Source organism: Amyelois transitella, chromosome 10, assembly GCF_032362555.1.
Source record: "Amyelois transitella isolate CPQ chromosome 10, ilAmyTran1.1, whole genome shotgun sequence".
Lineage (NCBI taxonomy): Eukaryota > Metazoa > Arthropoda > Insecta > Lepidoptera > Pyralidae > Amyelois > Amyelois transitella.
The window spans coordinates 3,474,684-3,489,686 of NC_083513.1; the positions used below are offsets into that span (position 1 = coordinate 3,474,684).

The 15,003-nt window shown below is 35.8% G+C and overlaps 1 protein-coding gene across 1 annotated transcript; it reads right to left on the reverse strand.

Annotated features, from left to right (window-relative positions):
- Positions 1–7,178: 7,178 nt before the first annotated feature.
- Positions 7,179–12,148, reverse strand: LOC106137715 (heterogeneous nuclear ribonucleoprotein 87F). The gene is made up of 6 exons (XM_013338620.2): positions 11,963–12,148; positions 11,483–11,706; positions 10,724–10,968; positions 10,311–10,439; positions 9,887–10,196; positions 7,179–9,608 (listed from the first exon to the last, which is right to left on the reverse strand). Exons 1-5 carry the CDS (start codon positions 11,993–11,995, stop codon positions 9,892–9,894), a joined length of 936 nt encoding a protein of 311 aa, XP_013194074.1. The 5' UTR covers positions 11,996–12,148; the 3' UTR covers positions 7,179–9,608; positions 9,887–9,891.
- Positions 12,149–15,003: the final 2,855 nt, after the last annotated feature.

The following is a 15,003-nucleotide window of genomic DNA, read 5'->3' on the forward strand; positions in this document are numbered from 1 at the left end:
ATCGATCAAAATGAGGCTAAGGTTGACACATGTTTGTCTGTGTTACCTATTCGCTCGTGTTCTTTATAAGTGACAACCATATCCGATATACTTGTACTTTTACACACACACACATATAGAGAAATATAATGGTAATCGTTCGGTGTTATTCAAAAGTTTATACTTAAGTTATTCTTTAATTTGAAGCGATAGATAAAGATAGAAATTGGGTTACTTATAAATAAGCAATAGATAACTGATTAAAATTAATAGAAAGAACAGAAGAATTGATGCTATCGCCCATCCGATATTTGTAGAAGTAGAGAAATAAGGAAACTTACATTGTAAACGGTACTTATAACCCGTGCGTAGATGATACTTCCTTTACACAAAATTAAGTAAGACTTCGTAAGGTGATTGATTTAGGTACAAAAAGTTAATCAATTTAGCACATGCAACCTTGACCATTCTTAAATTAGACAAGGTCATATAAAAATATAACTTAGCAACAATTATTCTAGAAATCAAAAGTGAATCTGAGACTGAAATATTTGCTTGCTGAAAACCTTGACCCCACAGAGCAGAGTAACCTACACCTGCACCCAAAGACATAGCCCTCTGTTCTTTGTTCTGTGCTTGACCCCGTTGATCACATTTGGCAACCGCCTCGGACTGCGACCTAATCAATACTAATCAACTAAGTTCAATGTCAACAGAATTGACTTAATATCAGTAAGACAATAAAGTTCTTCTTTGTAATATGGTATATTAATGGTAATATGTTTCGCCAGTATAACTACCTTCCTGTGGGTACAATAGAATTAGGTGACTAAAATACTAAAGCACATTATCATCCTCCTAGCGTTAGTCCCAGTTGAGCCCTCTCCTCCCTTCACTGGAGCCTCGGAGTGCACCTAAGCCTATGACCCACGTACGATCCCGGATTGAATATGGTTTTTACACTAAGCGACTCCGTCTTATCATTGCAACCTTTGCAGGTGATCACGGACACATTCGGTTAGCTATCTCACTAATTAAAGAAGAGCTTCTTAAGCGTTTCATCACAAGTACTACCTAATCTTAACAGCCATACACAATAAAAAGCACATTTAAAAATACCAAGACAGATTAATTTCAGGCAGGCATTTTACAACGATACCTACGCAAACACTGCCAGAAATCACTAAATCGTAAACGAATGATTGACAGCATATTTCGCTTTTTCAAAGATTTCAATCCAGAAATAACCAAAGAGCCACGTTTAAAAAACAAACGGAAATGAAATGCGCGAACCATTTATGTTAACAACTCACTAGGAAATACTCAAACGATCATAAAGTATTTCAATGTATGCAATGCAATACGGCTAATTATAACGTAGTAAATCATTTCTGCTGTCTACAATGCCTAACATATTATAAACTGTATAAGTAGGAACACATATATAAAAATGAAACATGATATAAGAACAAAAGATCACTGAAAAAAAGATCACAAACAGGGTTAACAAACGAATTGTATGGAGCCAATTGCTACCTAAACCTATATTTCAACGGTGTCTTGGGTCATTAATTTTTTAAGTGGAAGACATCTCCCCTTATGGTACGTGGTGATGAAGTAAGTGAGGTTCTGGGTTCAGTCTCAGTCGGGTCAAAATGATAAATATCTTGATTACAGCTAAACGTGACCTTTTCTTGTCGCGACTGTTTGCTCTTTCTTTGCCCGCAAAGAATTTAGACGTGACTACATGTATCCATGCATGTCTTGAATAATTTTTACTTTGATTTATATGTTTTACCACTTTTACCGAAGCATTAAGTAAATGAAGGCATATAATAAATGAAGCATATAAGCCAATTATTTTAAAACAACATAATGTTTATTTTCGGCTTATTCAGTGACTGCTGAGAATTGGTGAGGGGAAACTTTCCAAAGTATATTTAAGTTTATTGTGAGTGCCTTTCACACAGTAATTGTAGCTCTCGTTTTTGTTATCCGCCGTTTATCAAATGCAAGAAAGCAAGCGGCGCCACTCGTAAACTCGATACTAAAAGGGTCCATTAGGGAGATCATAGCAGCTATCTTTCTTGTAAGTGTTGAACATAAACAATTGCAAATAAATGATGAGAAAACAAAACAATGTAAGACCTATGAACAGTACAGAAATTATCTATCAAGTCACGCGACACTGTATTGATAGTATTTGCTTTAATAAAATTAGATACTTACGATGAGGTTAAAAAATACATCACATTTTTTCCTTCACGGGGATGGTAACTAGGTAGAAACAACAGTCTCGAAAATACTGAAAGAGCACATTAAGGCTTAATGGAGGAGGGCTTAATGAAGAAACTGAGATTGAAATAGTGACAGGTTGCTAGCTTATCGCCTGAAAAAAGAGTCCCAAGTGTGAGCCTTTCCCTTGTAAAAAGTGAAAAATCCTAATACAAATTGCTTACTCTTCTCTCATGTCATGAGACTCATAGGTGCTCTTAACATACCATTTTACCTAGTCTTATCGTTGAAGGTCAAGTCTGCCTCTTTTTTTCTGGTATGTTCTAATATCCTTTTCCGAATCCCCTTTAGAATCTATACATAGGTATGAATAGATAACCGCCGAGCTTGTATGAAGAGAGTTATGAATGTGGACGAAGCGAAAGAAGTATGCAGAGATCGTGGCAAGTGGAAAGAGGTAGTCTCTGCCTACCCCTCCGGGAAAGAGGCGTGATTTTATGTATGTATGTATGTATGTACATAGGTATGAACTCTCGTTAAATTATTATTCCATCTATCATATCGTCGAATACTTACTAAGATATGCATGTGTAGCGCTTAAATGATTACGGAAAGAGCACTAGGCCAATCGAATACGAAAATTGCAGAGTTACATAATGGCAACACTTATCACGTAACAAGCGAAAGTAGACCTAATTGGTGGCGCCGCTTCACCGATCACAGATCGTATCTCCGTTCCGTGATAACAGTGTTTATCTAACTCAAAGTAATAGCTTCCGACTCGGAAGTGTCTTGGAAATTATACTACTCATCAATTTTCTTATGTAATTTTGTAGAATTGACTGAGAGCCTGAGAGAGAATCTGGCAAGGCGAATTATTTTCAAATTAACAATTTCTTTTCGAGAGTATAAATCTCTGATTTTAGGTAGTCTGAATTTTTATAACAGAGTCCCAAAATCTCGTAATTTACAGTAAAATAAAACCACTAACTTTGTATGTAGTCTTTTCATACAATGTAGTATCATGTGATTGTTTATGTCTACTTACCTAGCATCAAAAAAAAATACGCTTCAGATTTCTTTGCTAAGTTTCATGGTTACAGAAAATATAAGCTATTAAAGATAGAATGACAGCTTTGGTATTTTAAGTAGGGACATGATGTTTATTTGGTAAGTACCTTCTTATATCATTCAGATTTCGATAGTTCGTGGATTTTGTCACACTGGTAATATGCGCCTGACAGATTCATCTCAAAAATTATGAAGACTTATTTTACGTGATTATTTAAATATATATGGGACAAATTACACTGATTGAGTTAGCCTCGAAGTAAGTTCGAAACTTGTGTTACGAGATACTAACTCAACGATACTATATTTTATAATAAATACTTATATAGATAAACATCCAAGACCCAGGGCAATCAGAAAAAGTTCTTTTTTCATCATGCCCTGGCCGGGATTCGAACCCGGGACCTCCGGTGTCACAGACAAGCGTACTACCGCTGCGCCACAGAGGCCGACATTGAAATGAAAATTGTTTAACCTGTTTATTTTCTTGGGATCACGACCCTCATCTTCTATAAGTACTAAATTATAAAAAAAGATTTGTCTTTTTGTTTGTCACGAAAAAACTCAATAACTACTGAATTAAATTAACGAAGTTTACAAGGGATATAAAACCTTCAGGATCATAGGCTACTTTTTTTCAGGAATTTCCCACGGGAGCGAAGCAATCTAATAAAAACATCAACAATGCGATTTTATGTTATTATCACACACTTTAAACATTTAATTTTATCGCTAACAAGCGAATGCGTTCAACGGAAAGTAAAAGTGCAATTACCTACAAGTCGTTGCACCGAGCGGTGCGTCTGACTGATTGCTAGTTCTTCCACTATCACTGATACTTACATGGCTTTGAGCAGCTTCCGAGTAAATCTCCCTGGCGGCAGCCGAATTCAAGGCGAGGACCACGTGAATTATAATCACTAATTTCCATTGGCACATTGTCGAGGGGATACGTCGTCGATCGTGGACACCCGTATTTATTTCGGCGGCATCTCCGTCACCGCCGCTTTGTTCGTCACTGTCGGATTTGGTGACGACCGAATGACATTATTTCGCAAGTGAGACCGTGAAGCGGCGCGAGTGTCGGCCGCAGCCGCGCGGATTCGGCCCGGAGTGGCGCACTGGGGTCTTCGGCCACCACCTCGCGGACTTTCTCCTCGCACCAAAAACCCAGCAGATACAACCCCACCCTGCCTGCAGCATCGGCGCCTGTGCCGGGCCTTGTTACCTAATCTTTCGAACGGTAGTTTGTTTATTTGGAGATTCATACGCATTTAAACAGTATCGAATGGATCACAAAATTTCAACAATTTTCTATCCCGCGGGTATTACATCCGTAGTGTACCCGTAGACCACAAAGAAACATAGATACCATGTCTATATCCCTTACGAGCCAACAGTCTTGAGAGACTAAAAGGCCACGTTAAGCTTTTTAGAAATCTACATTCCAAATTTAAAATCTTATGTTATCTTTGTTTTGGGCATGCATTAACCCTTGTTTGGGACAGCAATTTAATGATAATACATAGGTAGGTACATAATTTATATTTTAAAAACACGCCTCTCCTGGAGGGGCAGATGCTAAAACTAACCATATAAAATACCTAAGAAAGTACCGGGGTGGACCTGGCGATGGTAAATTAACCCTTCAACATGCAATCAGTAAACTTAGGTCCTAAGGTATGTTTCTTATACATATAAGTTTCTTTGTCATCTCATAAGTCAAATGACTTGAAATGAAATTATCAGTATTTAAGCATACATACATAAAATCACGCCTCTTTCCCGGAGGGGTAGGCAGAGACTACCTCTTTAAGCAAGCAGTTAAAATATCTATTTATAAAAAAAAACTGGTATAAATATAAATAAAGCAGTTGTGGGAACGTTTGCGAATGCCGTTGGATATTCCATGATACTTAAATGAAATGAAAGTGAAATCAACTGTTTCCGCAACACGCGCTGCACTGCTCGCGTAAACCCGGCAAAGTAATCGTGACAATACACTGTTGCGCTTTATGACATGACTATTATGACCATCGGTATCTTAAATCATCATCATCATTAGTCCCAGATGCATAATCACCTCTCTTGAAAAGAGCCCGGGGTGCGCCTATGACTATGATTACGGATTGGGTTAATCAGGTCTTCACACGCAGCTAATCCCGTCTAACCTTTAAGAGATCCTAACCTATAACCGACCACAGTTACACATCCACATCCCTCGCCCTAAGAGCATCAACGATTAGCAATCAAACTATGTAGGTATTCTCTAAGCTCAGAAAAGACTCAATGGTATAGTTACTACCTACAAAGTTAACACGAATAATCATCACCGTATAGCCGTGCACTTTCTGATCGAGTATCCCTATTAGAACCACTCCACCAAATCTATAAAAGCTGGGGAGCTAAACAGACATTATACGCATTTAACACCAGATTCTCTATTTCTTTCGGTTCATCCACTCTCACCACTGTCTTCATGCAAGTTCGTCGGTTTAGTTTACTGCCAGTACCTACGTATAGGACAGTAATACTTACTTAAACTAAAAGGACACTAAATAGATTTTGTAGGGTGTCAAGTACGGGTGCGCTGTTAGAGAAAGCGAACGTGAGAGCAGCTGACTCCGTACATGATTTGGCTAGTCTATTTGGAGGGTTAGTTAAGCCATGGGTGGTGGTGGGATACTACCTACGTTCCCGACTTGATCTAGGTAAGTTTGTCTATGCATTCGCACCTTCTCTGTAGGTACCTATATTTATACAGACAAAATCATGTAAAAAGGTACCTTACCTACTGAATTCGCTTAACTTATCGAGAAAATATTCAAATAATGATCACTCATAATATAGCAAAGATGTGTATTTTACCCAGTTCTTTAGAATAGGGCTCTTGCCGCGTACATGTATCTATCGTGATTCGTAAAAGTGACGAAAGAGATAAATAGTTTCGCCTAGTGCATGAACCGTGTCTGCGAAGTTAAAATCCCTTAGTCACCTCAGGGGTCATAGAGGTCAAACGGGCGCCATGCAATAATCTGATTTACCTTCTAATAGATTATGGTCATTTGCATACCAGAAACTTTCACTGGGAAGTTGACGGAACTGTCAGGAAGAAACGTACCTAGCATAGCGCAGTAGTAAATCCTTATTTCAACAGTTTTGATAGCGTTGCAATACGACACTACAGGATTGGTGGTTTTCTATATTAGGTACATCAGATCCCTTCATATATAGATGCAGACACATCCATAATATATACTATTGGCTCCGTCATCTTGACGTTCATAAAGATATTATGTGTATTTTTATATTTTTGTAATTTGTTTCTTAACTAGGTACATACCTTTTATTGTCTGTAACGTATTAACTCTAGTAGGTAAGCAGCACTATCGCCCAGTTTCTTGAAGTAGTTAGGTACCTTTTGTTGGTAGATAGGTACCTCCTTAACGTATCTAATCTACAGAAAACTGAATAGATCCCTAGGTACCTACATCTGTCTGTTAGATGTCTACATCGTTGATTAGGTACCGCAAAACATTGCTATTACATATATGTATATAATTTTTACCAACTAAAAGAACGAATTTACGTTGGCTAGATAGGATATGTAACCAGCCCTCATATTATGGCATACACGAGTTATTTATTTTTTAGTTTTTTTTCGAATAACTATCGCTATTTTTATTATGACATTTAACGGAACAGCGAATTACACAGGGTTACTTATAGGAATGGATTTTAGGTATAAATAAATCTATAAATAAAAAAACCAAAAAAGGCATGAATTACTTTTTTCCATGAAAATACGTCGTAATAGGTTCTGTTACCTGTCATGTACTTATTCTTTATGTTTTCAACAGGTAGGTATAGGTGATACAAATAAAACCAAGCAATATTCAAAAATGTTTATTGTAAATAAATAAAATGCTGATCACAAAGATATAACAACACGTTAGTTACAATAACACATGACTTACCTTCAACTGAAAGAATCTGGCCTGGACAGAACCCCGGTGTCTCCGAAGTTCGCCATGGAAATAAAAATAACTCATTAGAAATGAAAAGTAAAACATAATCGTGGATGCCTTATATAAAGTGAAGAAAAAAGTATATAGGAATTAAGAAATCAGGTTTATTTTATATGAAAATACATGAATCCATGGTACCTATGTTTTAATGTGTATCAATCAAGATGTGGTGTAGGTGGGAACAGTTGCTAAAGATGTGTAGATGAAATCGTAACATGTACTTTTATTTTTTTATAGTTTGTACATAGGATGAATAAAATAATTCAAAAGCACTGCTGCGCAAAATAGATGGAAAGATGGAATTAAGAAGTTTAAAACTCTTCCCTTCAACAGTCCGAGTTAACTAAACTAAACGCATAAGGTTATCGGCTATATCCTACTACTATTATAAAGGCGAAAGTTTGTATGGATGTATGGATGTTTGTTACTCTTTCACGCAAAAACTACTGAACCGATTACCATGAAATTTGGTATGTAGGTAGCTGAAGGCCCAGAATAACACATAGGCTACTTTTTATCCCAGAGTTCCCGCGGGATTGATAGGGTTTCCATGCGGACGAAGTCGCGGGCGGCCTCTAGTCGGCTATATATTTTACTTATCCTGGTATGCGGCCTACCAAGAGGTGCCTATTGGTATTACCTGCAATCGTTGGTAACATACCATATTCTGGCACTGCCAAAAAAATGTAGACCGACAAAAACCCCTTAACTGCCTCGTCAGGATGTTACAGGATCACAATATTAATCCCAGAAAAAAACTACGCCGTTGAAAAGAAATTATATGACATGCGTATTTTTAATATGTAGTTATTTGGTTTACCTATTTTATGGCGTAAGGGAAGCCTAAACAACTTCCTGGCAGCAGGCTACTCCTAATTAAACCCTACCTAGAAAGAGGAAGACGCGAAACTGCCGCGCTGGTCCAATATGCCATGGTGCTAAAATGCTAGTTGGCACCATAACCTATACTAAAATGTTGATGTTCTGTTCTGAAGTTTTTGGACTAAAATAACCTGAAATTCTGACACATTTTACCAGATATAATCAAAATAGATACCTGTGTACTGAATTTTGATAACATTTTGGATTTTATTACCTACCTTTCAATAATATTAAATTTTATTAACTTTCAATCTGCTAACTGTAGGTGCTGAAAGCCTAGTAGAATCCGCTGCAGATTCTCTGGTAAATGGGGATTGCTAGGTTATGATAAACAAAAAATATTATAGTGAATAGTATGAAATAATTTTATTAGAAAGAAATCGAATACTTAAATTGCTCTTTTTCCCGAAATTGGAACCAATTTTAGACAAGCTAATATTATTAGAATTTCAAATAATTCTTAATTTTTAAAACAATATTTTCAAATAGAATTTCAATATTTATTGGAGAGACATCTATTTTCCTTATAGCGCAACTATATCTTTTGTGTTAAATTACAGATGGCGCTACTAAGTTTACAAAAAAAATAAGTACCGCTATGAACACAGCTATGTAAGTACCTATAGAAAAATGTACCGTTATATATGACCTCATTCCTAACAGTTCTACGGCTTTAAATTTGTGTGAATAATAAAACAAATTCTCTCATTGCTGGATTCTCAATAATGAAAGGAATGTGTAGAAACAAAGCAGGAGAAATTTCGGATACGAGATTACTCGAGATAACGAAAAAAATAAAATTTTAACAAAAACAATTACACGTTTGACAGCATTGACAGGTTGTAGTCTTAATGCTGACATCACTAACAAAATAAGGAATATTTACAAGTTCTAAAGAAAAACCCCTACTGATTTTTTATTTCATTTTATTTTACATTAAATTAATCCTATAGTCATAATTCTATAACCTAATTTGATTTAACAGCTATTTGAGAACTTAATACTGAGAAATGTCTGGAAAAAATTATTTCTTTTAAATCATTCTATGGTCATCAAGTTCACCTAGCGGCTACTTTCAGGTGGAGATCTAACAGATATAATCCTAAATTGTACTTAATTATTCGTATAAAAGTAACTATTCTCGTTTTACAATCTATTTTCTTATAAGTATGTCACGGTAAGTACCCAAGTACTACAATAAATAGAAGACTTACAAATCAGTACATATTTTAGATATTCTAGAATTCTCTATAAAATAATGAGTCAAAGAGCTCCAACTACATGTCTAAAGGTTTCCTGACGGCTTCTCCTAGGTGGTCTCGCGTGTGGACCAGACGTGTGTATCTAGTGCTCCCGGAGCGTACTGCCTACACTAGCACTAACACTGCTTTACTAGTGTACTTAGCACGAAACCTAGAGATTGAAAAAACCTTATGAGTCATACAAAAATTACACCAAATGGCTACCTGCATAGCATTAATCACAAGACTATCATTGGTAGAGAAATGAGTAACTATCACTGCCTAAGCTCAATTAATGCTATGAAGTGGCTTAAGACCTAGATTGTAAAATTCTGAACATGGAATACAACACTATCCAGTTCCTATATGTCGGAGGGAGTTCATAATGATAGATTATGAGATCATTGTTGTGTAAAATGGTAATGAGAGTTAGTGAGGATTTATACTTACATAGTTTAGAATCTGCCTCCACGGTTGCCCCCCTGTCCTCCGCCATAGCTTCCACCGTAGTTTCCGCCGCCGCCGCCACCACCCTGGTTCATATTGTAGGGTGCAGAACGGTTATTACTGTACTGTTGGTTTCTGGTTGGGCCACCACTATAACTCTGTTGGCCGTAGCTACCAAAGTCTTGGTTACCCCAACCTCCCCTGCCACTGTTCCCACCCCCGTAGCCGCCACCCTGGTTACCCCAACCACCTTGGTTGTTGTCCCAAGGATTAGAATTGTTCCAGCCTCCTCCCTGGTTGTTTCCATATCCACCTGTGAACATGATGGTCATATAATTATAAATTTTAGTGTATATCTACTGATTAAGATTATTATTTAATTTTTGTCAAAAATTTTTTTTTATGAAATGAAGAAAATGTAACATACCGGAATTGCCCCAGCTGTCATTACGACCACCACCACCTTGTCTGCCTCCACCTCTCTGGTCAGACCCATCTTTAGGTAAGGCTTTCTTAACATCCAATTGTTTTCCATTAATTTTATGAGGAGCATTCACTGTAATAGAAAAGAAATTATGAATAAACAATGATAAGGATTTATTAAATTAGAGGTTATCACATCACATGGGGAAACAAGTCAATGAACTAAATGGTTAATCATTTGGTTGCAGACATGTTAAAATTTGTACATTGACTTGCGTACCATATCTTCCATAAGAGAAGTAAGGTATAGCTTATGTCAATAATTACTTTCCACAATCAGAGAAGCCAGATTTGGACACAGACTTCCAGTCTGGGGCAAAATTGTGGATTATAGATTAAAAAAATAATTATACTTACAGCAAACTTTATCAACAGGGTCATAATCATCAAATTCCACAAATCCAAATCCACGCTTCTTTCCAGTAGTCTTGTCTGTTACAACACTGACATTCTGTACAGTGCCATAGGCAGAGAAATATTCCCTCAGCTGTTCTTCATCATGGTCATCTTTAATTCCACCAATAAACAGTTTCTTGACTGTAGCTCCTGCCTCCGGATTTTTGATGTCTTGACGTGCGACAGCACGTTTTGTTTCAACAACGCTACAACAATAAGAACATTATTTCCATACTAAAAAGAGATGATCAAGACTTTGGAAATTCCTAGGGAGACTAGGACAAGTTCACTTGGGAAATAATATTTAAGAAACAGGAATTATTAAATTACAAATGTAATTATACATATATTATACATATAATATTATAAATGTAAAAATGCACAATTGAACATGACACACTGAACTACCCTATGAAATTTGAATTTCACGCGGCCACGCGGGCGGATCAGCGGGCTAAAACTAGTAACTTATTTAAATAAGAATATAACAATAGTATTTTAGTACGTACTAAAATATAACAATTAACAAATAGGAATATGTATCAATACTTTTAGATAACACTTGTCGGCTCCACAGAAAATGCCACGTGTAAAGAAAGACCATGAGACATTCACCAAGTGGCGCCATTTGATTTATGCAGTATAAAACGATATGAAAACGAGTGCAAAGTTTTCATATAGCTGGACTGCAGCAAATAAATAAAAACATTAAATACTCACCGGCCATCGATTCGATGTGGCCTATTGTTCTGTGCGTCATCTACCATGTGTGCCTTGGAGTAAGTGATGAATCCGAAACCGCGAGATCTTTTCGTTTTTGGATCTTTCATAACCACGACGTCCACAATTTCCCCCCATTTTTCAAAATGGGATTTTAGAGATTCGTCTGTAGTGCGGTAATTTAGTCCGCCAATAAAGATCTTGCGGTGAACTTCTGGCTCATCCTGAAAGTAGGACGCTTGTTAACAAAATGGCGGGCGGGTAGCGTGGTATTACTACGCATCAATATTTTTTAGTACAATTGCTAGCAGCAAAACAAAAATTTTACTAAATAAAACCAAAATGTTATTAGTTATAATTATGAACTGAAAATGCACTTAAGTAGATAAGTTACATACAAAGAAGCTAGGTATATAGTTTTGCTGTTGGCGTGGGAAAATAATCACTAGAATTGCGTTACATAATATAAAAAATACTTACAAAACCGTCATCTCCATTTTGTTGGGGTCTCATTTTGATATCACTGATTGAAATAATACACAAAGAGAAAATCCCTTTTGACGTGAATGCGTTTGGAAACTAACGTACGAAAACACTACCGCTCTTGTCCGATGCCACGCCAAAAAGAAAATAAAAACCAATTTAAACAGTTATGCCAAGCGAGCGAGGCAGCTAACAATAGAGAGGTGGGTGTGGGTGGGGGCTAGAGATGGTACGTAATTACGCGACCAGGTTTTAATACCAAGTTACTGTTTCCGAGTACGCATGTATTACGGTCAAAGTCCCAAATATTCGTTAAATAAAATACAGCGTAAAGTATTTCACTCAGATAAGCGCGCAACGCGTGAAAAAACATATATATTACCGACATGTTATCGATAGGTCTGCCCTGCGGGTCTGACCGACTCGGACAGACTGGTATTTTGATATGCATATTGAACATCGAAAATGAATTTAACACGTTTTTCTTGATTATTTTCCCTTCAAAATTCTTAATTATTATTTTTCTTTACATTTAAATCTATTTTATGGATTTGCGACTTTAGCCTAGGCTTAAGGGTAAATATTTTTAAAAGTTACAATCGCCGCTCATCACGTAATATATGTACTAGATAAAACCATTAAATAAAATGGCCATGTTTGATAGAGTGAAATCGTTTATTATCATTTGCAAGCAATTGTACAGGACAAACTTTGTGCGTGGTTTTTGTTAATTGTCAATATCGGAGTTTGACAAGTCCTGACCTTCTGACAAACGAATTTGGTGGATTTTCTTTCTCCGTGATATATACCTAGTATGAATTTAGACAAGAAATTGGATAATAAAGACTAAGTATTTAGTGTTGCCGCGATGGTGGATTGTACAATAGAATAGATTTATTTTCAAAATTGGATACAAGATATCACTTATTAACGTCAGATCATTTATATCTAAATATGTTTACCGCTTTAAAGGGCATGTATTGAAGAAGCGGTTTCACAACATTAGTTGACCCTTGTTTAGTTGACTTGAAATGTCAATAAATAGTGTTACTATCGATAGTTGACCTCAAAAATCATCTACCCTATCGATAACTCAGTTTGGTAAAATTTTATCGTGGACTACAATACATTAATAGCTAGTTGCAATAGGCAGCGGCAATTGTATCTATAGCGCCACTATCGATGGGCCTATCAATAACATTGCTTTTATTACAGATTTAAAAACATTACTTCAAGCTTTTACTCAACTATCGATAGCCTATTAATAGACTATCGATAATGGACTATCGATTGGCAACGCTATTGGACTATCGATTGGCAACGCAATTGGACTATCGATTGGCAACGCTATTGGACTATCGATTGGCAACGCTATTGGACTATCGAGCGGCAACACTATTGCAATGTATGCATTTACGGAATGACGATTCTTTGTGAAAAAGATTGATTTTTATAAGTTCAGGGAATAGGGTACCGGACAGTAATCGAAAAAAAATCTAAGTTGTGTTTTAAAATAAAGTTTTTTATACAAGAACATCACTTAGTAAAGATTTTTAAGAAATAACAATGATTTATAATTTTAAATCAATAAATAAAGTTGCAAAAATCCAATATTTTTTATCTGTGCAGCGTAAGAACCCAAACACCAATCACAGTGGGTGACGTCATACCTCAGAAGTGATAAGTAAACAACACTGCTTTGTATGTTATTTCGAGTTATTCTACGATTTATTAGCATTTTTCTAAAAATATTTAATTGTAATTAGTTAAGAATTGAAGGACTTTACTCATAACAGAAGTTGTCGCAAGTGCTTGAAGCCGCCTATATCAAGCTTTTATCATGGAACAAGGTTAATAAAGCCGACAATAGAAATCTCTCAAAAGATTGATATTTTCATGGTCGGCAGTTTCTTTGCCACTAATACCGACTTTTATTTTGCTGAATTTCGCAATGTGAAAACATTTGTGTAAGTATTTCAACCTCTTTTTGTTTATCTTAACAACAGAAATTATTGAAAAAATAACAAACGAAAACATAACCTAAAACTAGTTTCATTGCTTACAAAGTTATTTTCACATATGTTTTTTTTTATGATTTTAAAGGTTACATTATTATGGGTTTTGCATGTTTCTAGATCTGCGAGAAAATACTTTAATTATCCAAGCACTGATCACTTGTAATAAGGCTTGTTTTCTAAACATATGACGTCACGCGATCTGAATTGACGTAAAGTGCTGTTTTCGCGGCAATTTTAAATAAATTATGTTTTTGACGTTTTTTAATACTCCAAATGATTTATTTATTTAAAATAATATTTTTTATGGATATATAAATAAATAAAGATTATTTTTAAACACAATCTGAAAAGTTGTCCGGTACCCTATTTAATAATTTATTATGGCACCCTTTGGTATCGAGACAGTCGGTCCTTGGGGCAAGAGCGCGCGGGATCTTCGGGATAAACGTCTGAAGGAGGCAACACGAGACCCTCGCGCGGGCAGCTTGCTTGCCTGCGTGATGGGAACCCATTCTAAGGGCCAGAATTTAAGTAACTGTTTTCTGTTTTTTGTAATTTTTCTCATCATCATTATTTCATACATTATCATGTGCAATGAAGACTTTACAAACAAACAATAATCTTTTTAATTCTATTATTCAGAATAGTTATTTTTATTATTAAGTAATATCCCGTGTATTTAAATAGTTATTATTATTACCTATAGATATTCAACTCAATTTATTAAATCTTATTAGCTTTAATAAAGTAAATAAATCATTTTATTACTATGTATATCACAGTCAGATCAGGTATGAAAGAAGACATTTAGGTATTTTCAAAATGTGTTTATTACATGATAAAGTAAAAGCTCCCAATGCTTTCTATCTAATTAAAAAATCGAAAGGCGATTTCCATTTTCGATTTGGTAAAAAAGCTATTCCCTGGATAGTTTCTGTACTGTATATCGATTTAAAAAAATGTTTCTTTTGGCTTGAATATTCGATTGCTCGATTAATCGATCTTAGATTGCCATCCCTA

Excerpts from the sequence above, each read along its gene's own strand:
- LOC106137715 (XM_013338620.2), bottom strand. The coding sequence starts at position 11,995 with ATGAGACCCCAACAAAATGGAGATGACGGTTTT. Across the intron at positions 10,969-11,482 it reads CCACATCGAATCGATGGCCG|CGTTGTTGAAACAAAACGTG; the intron begins GTGAGTATTTAA and ends TTATTGTTGTAG. Across the intron at positions 10,440-10,723 it reads CCCTGTTGATAAAGTTTGCT|TGAATGCTCCTCATAAAATT; the intron begins GTAAGTATAATT and ends TTTCTATTACAG.